The sequence below is a fragment of the Carassius auratus genome, unplaced genomic scaffold (genome assembly GCF_003368295.1).
Source record: "Carassius auratus strain Wakin unplaced genomic scaffold, ASM336829v1 scaf_tig00025795, whole genome shotgun sequence".
NCBI lineage: Eukaryota > Metazoa > Chordata > Actinopteri > Cypriniformes > Cyprinidae > Carassius > Carassius auratus.
This window is the reverse complement of record NW_020525458.1, coordinates 31,775-52,139: the sequence shown is the minus strand read 5'-3', so window position 1 is coordinate 52,139 and position 20,365 is coordinate 31,775. Positions and strand designations below refer to the sequence as shown.

At 41.0% G+C, this 20,365-nt stretch overlaps 1 protein-coding gene and 1 pseudogene across 1 annotated transcript; one reads left to right on the top strand and one right to left on the bottom strand.

The window, feature by feature from the left end:
- Window positions 1-3: 3 nt before the first annotated feature.
- On the top strand, window positions 4-7,097 carry LOC113078491 (msx2-interacting protein-like; annotated as a pseudogene).
- A 1,603-nt stretch (window positions 7,098-8,700) lies between these two features.
- Window positions 8,701-9,985, bottom strand: LOC113078493 (PWWP domain-containing protein MUM1L1-like). Its single transcript, XM_026250792.1, has 6 exons — window positions 9,937-9,985; window positions 9,800-9,850; window positions 9,675-9,719; window positions 9,506-9,570; window positions 9,071-9,143; window positions 8,701-8,954 (listed from the first exon to the last, which is right to left on the bottom strand). The coding sequence occupies exons 2-6, from the start codon at window positions 9,806-9,808 to the stop codon at window positions 8,733-8,735; spliced, it is 414 nt and encodes a 137-aa protein (XP_026106577.1). The 5' UTR covers window positions 9,809-9,850; window positions 9,937-9,985; the 3' UTR covers window positions 8,701-8,732.
- Window positions 9,986-20,365: the final 10,380 nt, after the last annotated feature.

The window sequence follows — 20,365 nt, the reverse complement described above, 5'->3', positions numbered from 1 at the left end:
TTCTCCAATTCTTCTATGAAGGATGAAGACAAAGAGCCTGAACAGCCCACTGACCAGCTAATGCAGCCTTTGACCGATCAACTCTCAGAAGCAAATTCTTCAGAAAGCCAAGAGTTAAAGATCCCAGCAGAGGAGATGGTATTGAAGGCTGATGACTCTGAAAGTGCTCATGACACCACTAAAGTAGTTGCAGAACAGCTCCCAAGCAATAAAACACCATCCAATAATGCACAGCCAATGGCAGACCCTCCAGTGATGTTTCCCAAATCACCAAGTCCATTCTCACATATTTCTGCAGAGCAACATGAAAAAGAACCTGAGCCACCTGAGGCACCAGAGTCTGAATTTGATAATGCAGATGATCAGAAATGTGCTGATAATTATCCAGTTGGAGAAGCTGTGTCATCCCCTCCAAAGTCAAGAAATAAAAGGGCTAAATCCTCGCCTACCACACCAGTAACTACAACTCTGCCTGCTACCCCAGACAAACAAAGCACCCGCAAAAGTGAGCGCATTGACAAAGAGAAGCTCAAACGTTCATCTTCTCCAAGAGGAGAAGCATTCAAGACAACACCTGAATCAAAGTCATTAAGTAAGTCACCTGTGCACAGCATAGAAATGGAACCAGGTACAGAGCAAAATACACACTCTGGTAGGGCAAGACGTAGAAATGTGCGCTCGGTCTATGCTACACCAATTGAAGATGAAACTGGTCTGCAGACCGGAAAAGATGCTGAATCACCTCGTGGTGGACGGAAGCGTGGTTTAGATAGAGATGTAGGTTCTGAACTAGAGGCTGTTGCTGCACCATCAACATCGAAACGGGGACGCCCCCCTAAGAATCGACGCCAAGCAGAGGATGTACCAGCGTGCAAAGTTGAACGGTCAAAATCAACTGAGTCTAAGGATGGCAGTGAAACAAGTAGTGAGGGGTTCCCAAAGTGAGTAAAGGCAAATTCTCACCCCCTACACAGAAGGAGTCAGTCCAGGAAATGCATCAACATCTGTAATCGGAAAGAAAGGAGACAAAATGGAGAAAATACAGGAAAGTCCCAAACTCATTACTGAAGAAAATCCTCCTGTTCTTAAAAACCTTAGAATCCGTCTTGATGTGACCGAAGTAAAGGCAATGCTTCAGACTAGTGAAGAAGAACCTGGAACAGATGAGTCTCCCAGAATAGCTCAACTGGTGTGTCCTCAAAGGATGAGGTACTAGAAGTTAAATTTGAAATGATGCCATGGATGATGTTAATAGTGAAAGGGAGACTTTGCCTGCTGTAACAAAAGCCATTGAGCCTCATGTAGCTTCGCTGGCTCAAGAGTTGGAGCTTGAACAAGCTGTTGAGAATATTGCCAAGCTCACAGAAGATGCTCCTCCTCTTCAGTTTAAAAGTAACCTGACAAAGGCACAGCGTCCGATAGCTGAAGAACCAGAGCATGTCTCAGAAGAAGAAAAGCCTGCAAATCAGTCTAGTGAAACGGAGCTTGCTGCTGCTATAGATTCCATCACATCAGAGAACACAGAACAGAACAGACTGAACTCTGTTGTAGAAACCGATCCTGAAGTGCAGAGTCTTAGACCTGATTCAAAAGTATCTGAAACCTGTGTTAGCACAGCAGTTGTTCAGGAGGAGACCGTAACCACTCCCAGAAAAGGGTGTAAAGGCAGAGCAAAAACTTCAAAAGAAGGGCAAAGGCCAAAAGGCTGCTGGAAGCAAAAAGGAACTCGTTAAAGATGTAGTTTTGGAGGCTGAAAATATTCCTGGGAAGTCATTAGAGTCGTCATCTGCAGAACTTCCTGCAGCCACAGAAAGATCACCAGCAAGTACAGCTGTTGTCATTACTTCATCTTCCAAGCAGCGTCTAAGTTTAATGGATCCTAATGCGGATATTCCAAATGAACCTGAGTCGCCTCTTAAAACTGAGATGGATATCCCAAAATCCTCTCAATCTATTAGCAGAAGCCCAACGTCATCCAAATACCAGTCCTATTCATACAAGAACACATCTCCTTCACTATCTCCAACGAGAACTTGTCTCAAGAACTTGCCCTCAAACCCAAGTAGGATTTCTGTTTCCCCAACAGAGTGTTTCAATCAGCCGAAAGAAGCTGGGGTCCTCTCTCCACCGCTGACATCTGTAGCCCCGATGGAGACCCCTACATTACCCTCAGACACCCCTGCAAATAACGCCAACTCTGATAATTTGTGCAAAATCCTCACAAAGCCTAGAACTGTCCCAGTCTTGGAACTCGGTGCTACATCCGGGAATATGCACACTCATCCTTTGAGGAAAGTGACATTACATCAGATGTGATAACTAGCAAGAGTGCTCCTCAAGATAAGAGACCACTCCCTGTTTCAGCCCAACCTGTAGTGCGACAGCCTGCTTCTATACCATCCACAGAAACTAAACAGATCTTCAGTGAGAAGTCAGTGATTTCTGTTATTGCTTCCACTCCTACCTCCGTTATCAGTCGTGTTTGCAATCCCCCTGATGCAGAGGAGAAGTCAAATGCTCCGATTGGAAATCGCCTTGACAAGCAACCTCCAAAACAGATTTACCAGCCAAGCTTGGAGGAAAGCAGTACGTACCATGGTCCAGCAGTTGGTGAGGAAGGTGGAAATGCTGGTCGCTATATAGTGGAGAGCACATCTTTGAGTACAGGTTCTAGCACAGGACTTAGAGTTCAGACATCAGAAGGTGTTGTGGTGCTGAGTCATTCTGGACAGAAAATGGAGGGACCACTGCGTATAAGTGCCAAAATCAGCCAGATCCCACCTGCCAGTGCTGTGGACATGGAGTCACAGCAGCTGGTGTCAGTGCCACAGATCAAGCAGGAACTTTACACTGCCTCCCAGCCACCATCTTCAAAATGCCCACTTCCTTCAGATCATGGACATTCAATAAAATCACAATCAAACGTCTCCATGATTAAGCAAGAATCAGCACTGGACAAGTTAGAATCCGCATATGCTCCAGTTCAAAGTGGAGTTGTTAAACTATTGCAGCAAGCTCCTGGCCCATCACAGGTCATGAGTTACCATTCAGAATACTCAATGGTGATGAAGCACCCTAAGAAGGGAGATGCACCAGAGTCTCTCAACGTGGAGAAACCTGCTTGGGGTTCCAACTATTAGTCCTGCTAGAAGTCCACACCTTCCTTCAGCAGCAGGCAATCATGTTGGCTTCATAGCTGGCACACCGACAGACAGAACTCCATCACTCATTCAACCTAAGCAGGAGCCGAGATCTCCACGGAAATCTGGACACCCTCATTCTCCTTTTCCCAAAGTGTCATCTCCTATGGGCTCTTCGTCTCCGAAAGTGTGTCTGTGGTCCTTCCCCCTGGATTAAACCCTCTGTCCCAGTATGTTTCCACCGTCCACCACTCAGAGCAGTCGGTGATCATGCCTCCACACAACCCTCACGGTAGCATTGGAAGGATGTCACCGCACCGCGTCGGTGCAATAGGTCACCTCACCCAGGGGGAGGTACGAGTGAACACTCCTCCTCTCTCTATGATGAACTATGGGATTCACTCGGAGAGCCTCACTTCCTCTTGGGCCCCTGGCCAGCAGCGACCCACGTCTCCTCAGGCCATGGGGAACAGGGAGATGGTCCTCAAGGTGAACCCAGCCAATGCAAGATCACCGGCTGCTCAACTCAAACAAGACTCCATACCAGCAGAATATCGTGGAGCTCTCCACAGTGGTTTACCTCTTGATCGATTCAACAGAGACATGCGAGTGCTCATGCACCACCAGCAGAGCGATCGCCCCACTGCAGAGTTACACCAGGGGCACGTCCCCGAAAACATACCGCCCTCCTCGACTGCTCCTAGCATGGCGGCGTCTCTTTCTCCTCGGCCGCACTTGTTAGCAAAGGCAGTATCTGAGAAGGACTCCTCGAAAGCGTCTGAACTAAAGAGGCACAGTCACCTTCCAGTAAGGAGGGAATGATGGCGATCCGTAGTGCAATGCCTCCCATGGCTTCTCCTCAAAGAGTTCAGCTGATAACAGCAGGAACTGGGACTTCCTTCCCTGAATATTCAAACATGTATACGAACCTCCGGCCTGCTCATGCACAGTTTGCTGAGAATTCTCCAATGGGGATTAACCAGTCTGCCCACAGCATCCCACCATCACAGGTAAGCTTGAGTATGCATCATTTTAAAATATCTATTAACTTTAAGAGCTCTGCTAATAAAGCGTGTGCCTTCCATTTCAAACGAAGGGTGTTCAAGAGCCGGAGCCAAGTCAGACCCAAGCCGAGTCTAAGGTGGAGCTGGTTGGACACCAGCCGGTGAACATGGTGCAGCTTCTGACGGTGAGTATCTGTCGTCAACAACACACTGAAGAGATTTGGAATATGGAGAAAATAAAGGGTCTCAATTAAATATGTGCAGTGTCACATGGTTAGTGCAAGTGGTCACATGACCAGAGCAGTTTACGTCCTGTTTGCACCTTGAGAAGATGATGGCTGCATCAAAGCTTCAAAACAAAAGCCTAGTAAAGTGTCAACATAACTATATGACAAAGATGTGTGTAGTGTGCAGAATTAATATATGAATTCACAGACATTCAGTTTTGTTGAGTGTGGTCATAGCATGAGCAAACATCTTGATGGTCACAACAGTGACCGCTGGGATTACAGTGAACTTGGGTTTACAATATAAATCCAATTTTAATTGTTAGTGAAAACTGCACTTAAATGTTGCAATCACTAAATACTGCACTAAATTAAAAGTTTAGATGTGACAAGTTACAATACTGGTGTTGTAATGCTTGTAGCACTAATGTAAAGATTTGATATGTTACAAAAAACAATTAAATTTTAAATATGTTAATATAGTGTTCCTGTCAGTGTTGTGTAAGGGTTTTTATGCACAATGACCCCTAGAATGTGATTAAATGGTTTAAAATAGATGGGTTAAGAGAAGAGAACATTTTTGATGACTGTAGAAATGTTAATTCAGTACACACATTATCCCACTGGTCACAATTGTGACTGACCTTAAAACTATTTTTCACACACTTCCAAAACTATTTAAAGAACAATCATTGATTGTTTCAAAGGGTTACTAATGACACATCATTTGGATATTTTCATGTCTGGGAAATATTTAGGATCAAACTGGTTAGTCATGAAATGCAAAACATAGATAGGTGATGGTTTAATCCTCAAGTATTGTTCATTTGGGAGTAACACTTGTGTTTGCAGTCAGACCTGACAAGAGGCCATCATTGTGTAGTACTGTTTTGTTTTGTAAAATTCAATGCATTTCATTTCATACAACACACAACCATATTCCACAAACCACAAACAGACATGTAGCCACACAACACTTCATTACCAACCGTCTGTGTGCGTTGGGAATGCAAGAGTAGACCTGAACCTAAAGACTTTGTGTTGGATAAACTCTGTTCATACAGAAATATCCCATAGTGTGGCAAGGCCTGCTGGCGCTGAAGAACGACACGGCAGCGGTTCAGCTGCACTTCTTGTGTGGAAACAAGGCTCTGGGTCTGCGCTCTCTTCCGCTGCCGGAGACTGGAGGAATCCTGCGCATCGTTCAGAGGATGAGGCTCGAAGCTCAGCAGCTGGAGGGAGTCGCTCGCAGGATGACCGTACGTCACATGAAGAGAGTTTACATGCAGCTGCAGTGGCCAAGAGCTCTGACAGATCTCTACAACACATTCATGGGTTCAAAGGGACCGCTCATCAAAACAATTAATCACCCTCAGGCCATCTAAGATGAAGAAGAGTGTGTTTCTTCATCAGGATTGTAGAAATGTAGCATCAGTGTCTCATCAATGGATGCTCTGCAGTGAATGGGTGCCGTCACAATGATAAAAACATCACAATAATCCACAGCTCTCCATAATCCATAATAACACTTCCTCCAGTGAAAAGTGTTCTGGTCTGAATCAGGAGAGAAATCTGCTCAGATCAAGCAGCGTTTAAAACCGATCAAAATCCAGTCACACATTTGTTTGGAGCTAATTAATTTCAGATTTGTCTTCTCCAGATGTTCACTGATGGACTGGAGTGCTGTGATTATTGTGATGTGTTTATCAGACTCTCATTCTGACGGCACCCATTCACTGCAGAGCATCCATTGATGAGACACTGATGCAGTGCTACATTTCTACAAACCTGATGAAGACACAAACTCATCCTGATCTCAGATGAACTGAGAGTGAACACATTTTCATTATTTAAAAAAAGATTGCATCAAATATGTTCTACCTTTAGATATAAACTTGTTTTGAGTATTGTAAACCATTTTTTCCTGGCATCTCCGTTCGCAGTGAAGAAGTGTTGACCCTGTAGGACTGCTGTGTTTTCAGGGAGAGAGTGATTTCTGTCTGCTGCTGGCCATGCCGTGTGGTCTGGACCAGGAGGACGTGTTGAACCAGACGCAGGCGCTCAAATCTGCCTTCATCCATTACCTGCAGGCCAAACTAGCAGCCGGCATCATCAACGTCCCCAACCCCGGCTCCAACCAGGTGAGCCCTCGTCTCTCTCACACACACACACACACACACACATCACCCCTGACCCCTGTTTCTGTGTGTGTGTAGCCTGCGTACGTGCTGCAGATCTTCCCTCCGTGTGAGTTCAGTGAGAGTCACCTGTCTCGTCTGGCTCCAGATCTCCTGAGTCAGATCTCCAGCATCTCTCCTCACCTGATGATCGTCATCACCTCCGTCTGACTGCAGTCTCTCGGTTTATTAGCCTTTTCATTCTTCTTCCTGGAAACCAGGGACAAGACACCTTCTCTCCTCATTTGCTGATGTTTGAGTCTATTTTTTGAAGAACGAATCAGAAGTCAATGCTCTGTTTTTACTGCGAGGCGTGGATGGACTGGACACCGGCAGCAGACGGACAGGATCATGGAGGTTCTGCGCTGCCGGACTGTAAATATTTTAAATATTTAAACCGTGTCCAGACGACCCAGAGCGGACCGAGCTGCGCACCGCCTCCGATCAGAACTCAGATGTGTTTGTGATGTAAATACTGCAGCGGCTCTGTGCTGGGTTTGATGTGGGCACTAAAGATTTTCTTACTCAAATAAAAAAAAAAAGTCCATATTAAGTGTGTCACTGTCTTTCATTCCAGCATTTATTCCCAACAGGTGGATTACAGTGCAGGAAAATCATTGTCTTAGGATCTTTGTCCTGTTTTCTAGTATAAATGTCTGTTAATTCTGCAATTAAGATGCATTAATGAGAGTAGTGCTGTGCAAAACATGAATCGCAGCCAAATTAAGTTTGTTTACATGATGTGTATATTTATGTATATATAAATAAACGTATGATTTCAGAGAAATATGCTATGTTTATATTTTAAAGTATATGAATATAAATATATGTAAATACTAGTGCTGTCAAACGATTAACTGCATACAAAGTTTTTGTTTTAATGTTTATCTATATATTTAATACACAGACATACAGTATATATTTTCAAAATAGTGACATGTATTTGCATGTTTGTTTTTATATTCATATCATTGTAAATAGAACATTTACATTATTATCACTCAAAGTGATCAGTGCTATACATTAGTGGCGAGACGGATCACAAAACGTATCACGGATCCGTGGTTTGATTAAAGTCAATTTTATATTAAAATGAGCTACTTTGGCTGGCTCAGCCCAGAGCCGTTGAAAAACATATTTAAGGGCTCTGGCTCAGCCTCTGTATTCATTGACTTGCTCCATGTCCCGCCCACGGCGCTCTCTGATTGGTTACACCTCACGAGTAATAGCCTATCAACACTTGTGTCTCTGCTGGGCAGTGAGTTGTTGCTAGGTTACTCCTATATGGGGAGGCTGCAGACCTGGAGCCGGTAGATATAGGCCCCAAGCAGTTTTACGCCCCTGTTGTTCCTCATGCGTCCAGTAGGGGGAGAAGGAAATACGGCGAATAACACTATATGGGGAGGCTGCAGAGCAGACCTAGCAGTTTTTATATACAGGAGACTGACTGATATATGATGTTGTGAATTTATATTAAGCTATATTTAGATATTAACCATATTTAGGCCATTAGACATACAGTACTGTGTAATCATTTGCACCCTAAATGAAATATCTGCTGTACAATTCACAATTGGTCGTCATACAGCTACATAACATGTCCTACATAGCATTTTATGAAGACAAACACAATTTAACCCTTTTCTAAAATTCCAAGGGTCATTTAAAAGAAAGAGACAATATTGTTGTTCACAAAAATATTTATTAACAGCATGACTCCTGTAGATTCTCCTATGGCTTGCCACATTCTTCTTTAATTGCTTTTCTATCCTGCTGTCAAAGTGCTCGCGCTCACTGATAAAAATAAATAAAGCAAAAGTTGCATAGTGGTAGAAACAATGGTTATTTATAAATTTATAGGATCCTTACAGTACCTTGCGTCAATGACAGGTCCTCGCAGGAATTTCTCCTCAGCCTCCAAGATGGACACGTTTCACAACAGCAAGAGCACAGATGATGGACTACCAGAGAAAGAATTGAGATTTATCACTGCCCAAATAAGCCAAGCATCATTTTGCATGTTTAGTTTTTTTTTTTTTTTTTTTTTTTTTTTACAACAAAATCAAAAGTGCCTTTTCTATATTAAGCACAAAACTATTATTTTTTTTAGCGCAATGGTCTAACATTATGGATAAATTATTTGACATTAAAAACAATGTGAATATGACACCATGCAGAGCACAACTAACACATTAGTCCTACCTCTGGAAAAAGGACATCCATAATAAATCTGATCTGGTCACTGTGGGTGTGTGTGGGTGTACTGTTCAGAATTGAAGTCAGGTGAGTGTAGATCATATCAATTTGTTCCTGATCTTCAATGAACAATGGCACAGGCACTTTCTTTATGGAACACTTGGAAAAAGTGTCAAGCCACTGTGATTTTTTTTGTCCATTGATGATGGACTGTGCAGAGAAAATTGAAAATGACATAAACAACTTACACATACATGGAAATGTTTTTAATTTACTAGCTATTGGTTTAGAATGCAGTTAAAAAAATGCATTCTTGATGCATGTACCTGAATGTGGTTATCGGTTCCTCTTGCCACAATGAAGTCCACCAGAGCCTGGTTGGATAACTTTCGGTTCCTCCTGGCAAAAACATGTTGTTGCAAGTCATGTGTTAGTCCTGGAAAACTCCTGTAAAGTGGTCGTAATGTCCCTTCAGTCAGGCATCTTGCCTCCTCGGTCCAGTGGGCGAACCTTTTCCCATGCCTTTTAAAAAAGAAAAAAAATCTACATTGTTGGCCCCCAATAGGACACCTCTTGTTGTGGACAATAAACAGGCCGCATTGATAATAAATTCTATAATTAATAATTACATATAACCAATGTATAATGTATAAATAATTTAGTGACCTGTAATGCCTCAGTTTGGTCAATTATTTCTACTGACAAGAAAGGAACAAAGAATGAAACACCAAACTGAGATGTAAAGAAACTAATACACATACCCCTCTGTCTCAAACCGCTCAATTAGACGTAGACACCACCACTCCCTGATTGCAGGCATGTCAAGCTAACAGAAATTGTAATGTCACAGGATTAGTATTTAGTTGTATTGTTAGAATTGAATGACCAGCAATAAACTTTATAGCAACCTTCTAAGGAAGAAAAGCTCACCGAAGTAAAATTGAATGGAGTGTTCAGCACAGTGTAAAGGGCATACTGAAAAAGAGTAAAGATTAATTTCCAGAAAAAAAGAAAAAAAAAAATACTAGCATTACTAGCCTGTTTTAATAGCTTACCATGAGCATGAAAACTCCACAATCAATGCTGTTGGTCTGTTGAGGAAAGACCTTTAGGAAACAAATGTATTGGAGTTTGAAATAAAAACATACACAGAGGTGAAAATATGTACAGTAGTATTGTAGATGTGTGTCACCCCAATATCCAATCCTGTGACTTCAGTCCACTGTCCAGGGTCAAGACGATGTGCAATACTCCTAAGATTTGGGTAAAAGACAAATTAACAACAAGCCTTGAAGAGTCCTATGTTACAAAGCATATGTAACAGCATATCATATGGCCATATATTAAACCAGCAATTTTACTCCTCTGCTCACACCCATTTGAGTCTATTTTCTCCCACAGAACATGGACGTCCTCATCCACAAAGAGGCCTGATTTTGCTTTGCTGGTTTAATCTATTAAGATGTTTCTATTTAGAACAATGTAAACAAATGTCTACATTACGTGCCATAAGAACGTGGCACCTGTAAATTAATGACAATACATACTCTCATAGCTAAAAAAGAAAAAGAAAAAAAAAGACTGCTGGAACAATGCAACCGCATGTCTACATTACATGCCATAGGAACATGGCAATTATATCTTAGCTAACGTGATTGGGCTAGTTTTGAGAAGCAAGTGGGCAGGAGCATGTGCTGGAGATGTGCTTATAATCACAGGAGCGTTTTTACTGACGAGATGCGCATGAAAATCACATTCGTTTTTTTGCACAGACCTAACATCTAGTTAACAAAGCTAAACAGCGTTGCCCTTTGTGTAATAAGTTACAGAAACTGTTAAACGCACCAACTTAAATAATAAAATACACTTACCAGTTGTGGTCCATAAACAACGCCTTCTCCAGACAAAGAGGGAACTGCTCCATCATGTAGTTTTACATGTGGATTATAATTTTCGGGAACCGAGTTAAACATAAATTGTAACCATTAATCTACAAGTACAGCGTCCCTGGGAATCCCAAACAAAGATGATTGGACTCAGAGATGAAAATAACAGCGTTACGATGACATGGCGACAAACACAAACACAGCTCTTCCTCTTCTCCGTCGGAGCGCAACAAGGCCACGCCCCCCGTTTGTGTATTGATGTGGGCGGAGGTTAGTCAAAGAACTGTTTTAGTGATGTCATTACTACAGGAACTAGAGGGATGTAGTCCCAAACAGGTCGTTTTTTTGTAGGCGAATTCTGTTAAATAAAATATCTCGCTTGGCATTGGACTTTGAGCTTTAGAATTTTACAGATATTATTTATACTCTAACAACAACATTACACACTAACTAAAGTTTAAAACATGGAATCACGAAGAAGGGGACCTTTAATAAAATAAAACTTAGGAAATTCACTTTGAAAAGAGAATACATATCTCCCAATGATAATGAAAAGTTTAAAAAGGACAAGAAATTATTTACTGAAGTGAATTTTATTTCAAGTGTAAACTATGAAAATTCAGCAAACTTACAAGCTGTTTCCAAATTACATGTTACTAGTTAAACTATAGTACAAACTTCATTCTCAAAGTCTGTCTCCTGAACTGTCTGAGAAAGTGCTAGAAAACAAAAATCAGTCTCAGTTTGTTTTCATATGCTTTAAACAGTTTAATATAATTGATTTCTATATCATTTGTATTTAAACATATACCAGTAAAGTAGTCAAGTGTGTGAGTGGAGGTATTCCTAACATTTCTCTTGGGCTTGTGCTCTCTGGAAATTCTTCTCCCTCACTCTCTGTGTCAGTCTGTTCTTTCTCTCTTTCATCCTGCCTGTTATTCTCCTGTGTCTTAGAGTCATTTGGCTGCTTCGTGCTACTCTTCCTGAAGAAGGATGCTATATCTGCTGCCTTTCTCTTCATTTTCCACACATTTCACTGACTGACTGACATGAATACAAATCAAAACAAAAGCAAAATATATCAACATTAACAAGTTTGAAAAACAGCAAAAAATTTAGGATTATTATTGAGCAAAGATTAGGAGTTTTTGTTGTAGGAACCTAATTTTAGCTAATTTATCTTGACTTTATCTATATCTAGAACTCTGCGTCATGCGCGTGACGACACAAATATGATGAGAGCGCAACGGTTATTCACATCCATCTAACGTTAGCGTGTTTACATAGAAAAGTAACGTTACTGTATATAAAATAAACTTAGAAGCTAGTAATTATATTGGTATGTTGAATCACATTAAACGTTTCATGATTAAAACATACATTTATATATTCAGAGATAAAATAAACATAGTTTTGAGCATCTGGGTCGGCTAATATGAAGCTAGTTAAGTTACCTGTTCCCTACGTTACCTGTTTGTTACACAGGACAATGATAAAACTTCAGACACAAATAGTTAAACCGAACTAAAATAATAATTTCTTAACTTTAATAACTCACCTGAAAAGATGTGTTTGTGTGCTCAAACACGAGTTGAACCAGGCACAAAAGCGAAGCTTCACTCCTCGTCTCTCTCAGTCCTCGACTTTTTACAAATGTTGGAAAGAAACACGCACTATGGAAACTCTCACGATAGCGCATTTGCCTGTAAGTGACCAGTGATTCAACTGTCGCAATAGTTTCGCAGTCCGAACGTAATCGTTTTGCCATGATCAATCGAGGTCATTTTGATCAAAATCTAAGAAACTGTTATTATTATTTATAATAATAATCGCAATTACAATCGGGGTGGCCAGTGGGGTGGCTGTGATTATTTCCATGGTGGCCATGGCCACCCCTGGCCATCCCCAAGCTCCGCCCCTGCAAGGCACCGAACCCCCAACTGCTCCCTGGGCGCTGGAGCATAAATGGATGCCCACTGCTCCGGGTGTGTGTTCACTGTGTGTGTTCACGGTCTGTGTGTGCACTTTGGATGGGTTAAAAGCAGAGCACGAATTCCGAGTATGGATCACATTACTTGGCTGTATGACACTTTCACTTTCACTTTCATGAAGAGAAGAGTTGCTGCAGATAGGAGGGAGAATGTATAACTGATTAAAGGATTTCTGGAAGAAAGATCGATTAAGGTGAGAGTTGGAGAGTGCATATCGTCAAAAGGTATGATAGAAAATGTCATTCTTCAGGGGCGTGTTAGAAGACCATTGCTTTTGATTATGATGATAAATCATGTGTTTACGAGGGTGGATAAAAATATTTGGAGATCTTTGTTTGCAGATGATGGAGCTCTTGTGGTACAGAAGAGAAAAATATTAAAAGAAGCTGGTAATTTAAGTGGGGGTTAAATTCTCAGTGGTTTTAAATGTAATTAATTCTCAATTGTTTTTTTTTTCCCAAAAGAATGGACGAGGAAATCAGATTAAAATTTTATAATCACAATTTAGAACGGGGGTGCAAAATTAAAATTTTTTGTAATCTGGTTCGACAGCAGACTCACATGGAAAGGGCATATTGAGAAGATGTTGAATATTATGAGATGTGTGTCTGTGAAAGGCTGGGGGCAGATAGACTGGCATCGAACACCATTTACATAACATTAATCAGATCAATAATGGACCATAGAAGCATGGGTATGGAACACAGTCTGGTGGAGTGAGTGTGCTGCTTATATGTGTGTGTGTGTGTGTGACTGTGTGTATGTATTAGCTGAAATGAGGTGCGTGAGTGTGTGTGCAATCAGTACCAGGAATGAGGCAGGATGGGAAATGGAGTTCTGAATGAGTCCTGAGTCCTGAGTGGATTGCCCTCTACTGAAGATCATGGGTAGGGCTGTGACGGTTGCCGTGACAACCATGTCACCGCGGTGGTCGGTTGCTACTGCGGTTGTCTATTGCCACCGGCGGTAGTGCACGTGACGTCACAAACTCTATAGCAAGCATAATACGAAGTTTTGTATATAAGTGTAATAACTGTAATAGTTGCAAATTCTAAGTCTATGGTAATTAACAAATTACCTCAAACACCGCGTTTCCTTTAGATTGGCAGATTTGAGCGCAGGAAAATACAGTTTATGCATTCAGCAAATTAATTTAGTGTTGGGCGATGGATCTTGTTGGGAAAGCAAATACCTCATCACCGATTTGGAGTCATCTGCATTCATGTCACCCATCAGCGTTTGCACAATTTCTCGTGATCGCAAACGCTGGCTGGTCAGGTTTGGTGAGGCTTTCTCCAAACTGGCCAAATACAAACGAGACGGCGATGAATAAACGATGGTAACAAGAAATATGGCAACGATTCCTATTTCAAAGAGAGCGCGTGCAGATGAGGAGCTAGATATTGAGCTTGCTTGGTGGCGGAAAAGTAAACCGGATGCAACATAACCGAGTTGCAACAGGTTTAGTCTGTCTAGTGTCTACACAGGACATTTGAACTCTGTGTCTTTAGCCTACATCACAGACCGGACGGGGATGTATCATGTCGTGTTGTGCTGCATCCAGTGTAGCATCTCTGACTATAATGAGTATTTTGTCGCGCTGCGTTGCTTGCGTCCGTAAGGCCGGCGACACACTGGATGTGTGGCGCAAGCGTCTCAGCTGCGTGGCGTGTCTGTTTTTAATTCGGCTCCCATGTTAACAGGTTAGAGCTTGCAGACTGCCTGCGTGAGCGCAAAACGCGTGCATGCTAGAAATAGAACCGACGCCTATTTTTCACGTGACGCGTGCGTGTTGGAAGCGTTTCCAGGCAAAATATAATAGGAAAATATGTTTATATGTCATTTTTGTACACAAAAACATATTAATTCATGACTTTTTAATATTTGAAAGTCTATAGGTTGACATAAATTCAGATATAATGTAATTTAAAAAATAAATAAATAATTATCGATTTTCAAATATTGCACCTGTCAAACATAGTCTGTTTTGCCATCAATAATGTTGACGGTGTCTTTTTTCAGAAGGCGTAGGTGTAGGTGTGTAAAAAAAGTTGATATTGTTGTCATGAAGACAAGATCCTGGTCTGTCGGCGGCCTCCCTCTATGTCACCTACAGCAGCAGCAGTGCGCCAGCACCGCGTCAGGCATGATTCTGGTGTGTAACGACACAGAAAACGCGAGGCAGCCGCCACGCTCCTGACACGCAGCAGAGACGCCACGCAGCCAGTGTGTCACCGGCCTAAGACAGGGTGTATTTAACTTTCTTATTTAGGCTACTTTCTTGTTTAACTGAATTATTTATTTGATATTTATTTTAGTGTTTTGCAGGCGGCGTTCACTGACAGAAGTTCTCAAATAAGTGAGACAGTGCTGGGCTGATTTCTAGACGTGCATACATATAAATATATCCTGTATATAATATATATAAAATATATTACATGCATGCACAGTTTAAGTCAGCTTTAATCACCTTTTTTGGTAATTCCATGAATTAACTGACCACGACACTGCTTGCACATAGTTTATTTCGCAGTTTGATATGAAAGGATACGCACAAAGGAAGCGCGCACCGGCGACTTTGAGGACAGGACCGTCCGCGCTCGCTTAACTTGCATCTGATGCTAAAGTGAAGTGGAGCGCGTGTCTGAAACGTCTCCTGTTCAGTCATTCTGCGACTGAATAAATTCACTTCTTGTCTTAAGAAAAAGTGACAGAAGCAGCAGTTGTGAGTGGGTGGCCATCCCCGCCCCTACGTAAAATAATTTGAATACGTTAAACTGGAAAAAAATTATCGCCTTCGTTAACGAGCAAATTTTGACACTAATATATATATATATAAAAATCAGCCACCGTCACAGCCCTAATCATGGGCACTCCAACTAATGATCGTGACATAGCCCCCCCCCCCCCCCCCCCCAAAGGAGCGGCTTCCAGACGCTCAAAACAATCTAGGAGGGCGGTGGAGCGGAGGCAGAACAGGGGGAGGGATGGAGGTGCATGTGGAAGTGCAGTGGCCAGGGACCGGGGCAGAGCAAGCGGAACTGGAGCCCTTCCTGGGCCTATTATGGAGATCAGGAGCCCTTCCTGGAGCATCCTTCTTGGGCCTAACATGGGAAACAGGGGCCCGCCATGGGTTTAACTCAGGAATAGGGTTTAAGCAGTAAATAATCATCGTAGCGTCATTGGGCCATAGATGTACGAACTAGGCAAAAAAAAAAACAATAAGCTCATAATTTGTACTAAAATAGTATAGTGTGGCTATGTTTCTGTAAGTTTAGCAGACAGTGAGGTTCGGGTTTGTTCTGATCAGAGCTCGTGAGCGGAGAGCACATTTCTGAATATTCACTCATTCCGTGGGGTCTCGCTCAACCCAAAATGGCCTGCTGGTTCCAAAATATGCAAGGAGTCTTTTAATTGTTTAGTAATAAACTGGTGTTTTCTGTGTCGCTGCAAAGATGAAGTTGACGATGCCATGAACGCCAGAGAGAAATGCACATTTATTTTGGTTTGAATATTTTCATTTAAAAGTTAAATTTCAAGTCATTTCAAGCTTTTTCTAATATATAGCATATATTTCTCAAATCTGTGAGGCAAGAGCTGAGTTTTGGCATCCTCCAGGTCACATGCAATGCAAGTGATCGTGCCGGCGCTTCTTTACGTTGTCTGCTATATATTTGCTTCTTATTTATTAAATACGGGCAATTGATTGATAAAACATTGATCAAAATTAAGATAGAATTTATACAAAACAAAAATCTTTTAAAAAGAGTTTTCTGTGAAACAAAACTTAATGAAGTTGTCAAAATCAGGTTTGACCAAAAATAGCGCCGTTGCTACCTTAATAGCATTGCCTTCATCTTTTCTCCTGCCGCCTCCATCTCTACCTGCAGACTGAGCTCTGCGTCATCTTCGCCAGTTATTCAGCCAATAAAGTGTAGGCCTATGTATTTCTAAATTGTGTCTAGTACTATATAAATTACAAAGGTTTAATTGGCATCTTTATTTATATAATTAATTCAGTCTCATTCATAAATTAATTTTATTTTATGTATAAAAATGTAAACCATGGCAGTCTTACATTACAAATCAAGCACTTTATTTCAATCGCTATTTTTTTAGGTGTATTGTTTTCTTAAATTATTTAAATGTGTTGACAGGACATTTTGTGATGACCTGTTTATATCTGTCTTATTATATGTCCGCAAGCAATGCATCATCAAGGCTGTGTTGTAGATGTTGACGAAAACCTTTTATCCTTGCACAGTTAACCATATGCAGTACACCCTTCCATATTAATTTCAATAAATGTTCCTTTTTTAAATTGAGACTCGTAACATTTGGTAAAATCGTGTCATTTTTATGATGTAAATTGAGCAGAAAAAAAGCAGTATAGGCTCAAGAAAATGGGCAGCCCGTATCAGTCATCGGTTAAGGCTGATGGAGAAATATCGGTATCGGCATCGGCACTAAAATATCCATATCGGTCGATCCCTAAAGCTCACCATTTCTCAGTCCATTATTACTAAGAATGTTCTCTGTACAAATATTACTTCTAAAGAGAAACTAGGAGTAAGTGATGGTGATGTATTAAACTCTGGTCTGATACTATAAAAACACGTCTTTCTAAACCATGAAGATTTGTCGTCTCTGAACAGAGATTCATGCTTTCTGTTTCGTCTTCATTTTCAACAAACACATGAGCACTGCGTTCCTCCTCTGATGTGGTCAAAGTGTTTCTGTTATTTTTGTTTTTCATTGACAGACCTCAAATTAGTTCTTCATCATGGAGATCAGTGAGAGATCTTCATCTCCAGATCCCAGCGGTGTGTCTCTGAAGAGTGATGCATCCATGGAAGATCCTCCTAAACTCAGTGCTGAACCAGTGACCTCTGACCTCAGTGCTGAACCAGTGACCTCTGACCCCAGGTGAGACACTGTCCTGAACTGGAGACAATAGACTGACTCAGACAGATCTAGATTCAGTGGTAGCAGAGATCAATATATCAAAGAAAATACAGAAGTGATCAGATAGTGCTATGTCTTTAATAACAATGCACTGCTGAATCAGTGACCTCTGACCCCAGGTGAGACACTGACCTGTACTGGAGACAAGAGACTGACTCGTACAACATCATACATCATCTGAACTAATTGTGTTGTGTTAATTACTGTTTGAAGATGTAAGGCAAGGCAAGGCAAGCACATTTCGTACACAATGGTAATTCAAAGTGCTTTACATAAAAGAAAGTAAGAAAAATAATAACAAGAATAAATCAAGCAATTTTTAAACTTTGAAAATTATAATTTTTTTTACTTATTTAAAATGAATTTAAAACAGTTAGAAAATGATTTTACATAAAATAAAACAAACAGTGAAAACATAGTGCAATCTGTTCGGACATTGCACAGTGCTCATTCAATAAATGCACAGCTAAACAGATGCGTTTTGAGTCTAGATTTAAATGTGACTAATGTTTTAGCACATCTGATCTCTTCTGGAAGCTGATTCCAGCTGCGGGCAGCATAGTAACTAAAGGCGGACTCCCCTTGTTTTGTGTGAACCCTTGGTATTTCTAACTGACTCTATCCTAATGATCTGAGTGGTCTGTTAGGTTTATATTCAGTGAGCATATCTGCAATATATTTCGGTACTAGGTCATTTAGTGACTTATATATGAGTAAAAGTACTTTAAAATCAATCCTAAATGTAACTGGAAGCCAGTGTAAGGACCTGAGGACTGGTGTGATATGCTCAGATTTTCTGGTTCTAGTCAGAATCCTGGCAGCAGTGTTCTGGATGAGCTGCAGCTGTCTAATGGTCTTTTTGGGAAGGGCAGTGAGGAGCCCATTACAATAGACCACCCTGCTGGTGATAAAGCATGAACAAGTTTCTCCAAGTCTTGACTGGAAACAAAACATCTAATTCTTGCGATGTTTTTTAAATGATAGTATGCTGATTGAGTTACTGCTTTGACATGACTACTGAAACTAAGGTCTGTCTCCAGAATCACACCAAGATTCCTGACTTGATTTTTAGTTGTTTGACCTCTAGAGTCAAGGTATGCATTCACCTTGAAAACTTCATCTTTGTTTCCAAATGCAATGACTTCAGTTTTTTCCTTGTTTAACTGAAGAAAGTTCTGGCACATCCAACTATTAATTTAATCAATGCATTGGCAGAGGGAGTCAATGGGGCTGTAGTCATTTGGAGATAAGGCTAGGTAAATCTGGGTATCATCAGCATATCTGTGATAGGCAATTTGGTTATTTCTCATTATTTGACTTAGTGGAAGCATATACAGGCTAAACAAGAGCGGTGCTAGAATTGAGCCTTGTGGGACTCCGCATGTCAATGACGTCCACTTAGACTTATGCTCTCCTAGACTCACATAATAGCCTCTCCCTTCTAAGTATGATCTGAACCATTTGAGTACCATCCCAGAAAGCCCGGCCCAGTTTTCCAGTCTCTCTAGTAGTATGTTATGATCGACAGTGTCAAACGCAGCACTGAGATCTAGCAATACCAGCACCGATATTTTGCCAGAGTCACAATTTAAGCGAATATCATTTATTATCTTAATGAGTGCTGTCTCTGTGCTGTGATGTGGTCGAAAACCAGATTGAAAATTGTCCAGGTATCCATTTGAGTTTAAGTATTTGTTCAGCTGATTAAAAACTACCTTTTCTATAATTTTGCCTATAAAAGGAAGATTAGATATTGGTCTAAAATTGCTCAAAATGGTGTTATCAAGATTGGTCTTTTTCAGGAGAGGCTTAACAACTGCAGTTTTTAGGGAGTTTAGAAATGTCCCAGAAAGAAGTGAGGCATTCACCACTTCTAAAAGTTCTGCTTCTAAGCAGTTAAGCACACTTTTGAAAAAAGATGTGGGAAGTGTGTCAAGACAACAGGTTGATGATTTAAGGTGCTGCACTGTCTTCCAGAATTTTGCTATCAATTGTTTAAAAATAGACATAGTATATTTTTTATATTGTGGCCTAATCTGTCTGACCCCTGCATTACTTGAGGATGTGCTAATCACCTTCCTGATATTGATGATCTTCTCAGAAAAGAAGGAAGCAAACTCATTGCATTTGCTGTCTGAGAGCATTTCACTGGGAATCTGACTTGGGGGGTTTGTCAGTCTCTCAACAGTGGCAAAAAGAGTACGAGTGTTATTTAAGTTACTGTTTATAAGGTTTGAGAAGAAGTTCTGTCTAGCTGTGGCTAGTTTCACATTAAAAGCATGAAGGATGTCTTTATAGATGCTATAGTGAATTTCAAGTTTCGTCTTCCTCCACATCCGCTCAGCTTTTCTGCATTGTCTTTTCATAGTCTGAACTGCTGTTGATCTTCTCCAAACTGATTTCTGTCTGTTTGTTTTCTTACTGACTATTATTGGAGCAATATCATCAATAACATTCTTAACTTTTGAGTTGAAGGAATCAAGGAGAATATCAACAGAGTCTGCAGAAATTCTTGGTGTTAAAGATATATCCTCCATAAATAGTTCACTTGTGTTCTCATTTATGCATCTCCTTCTGAGAGAGACAGATCTAGATTCAGTGGTAGCAGAGATCAATATATCAAAGAAAATACAGAAGTGATCAGATAGTGCTATGTCTTTAATAACAATGCACTGCTGAATCAGTGACCTCTGACCCCAGGTGAGACACTGACCTGTACTGGAGACAAGAGACTGACTCGTACAACATCATACATCATCTGAACTAATTGTGTTGTGTT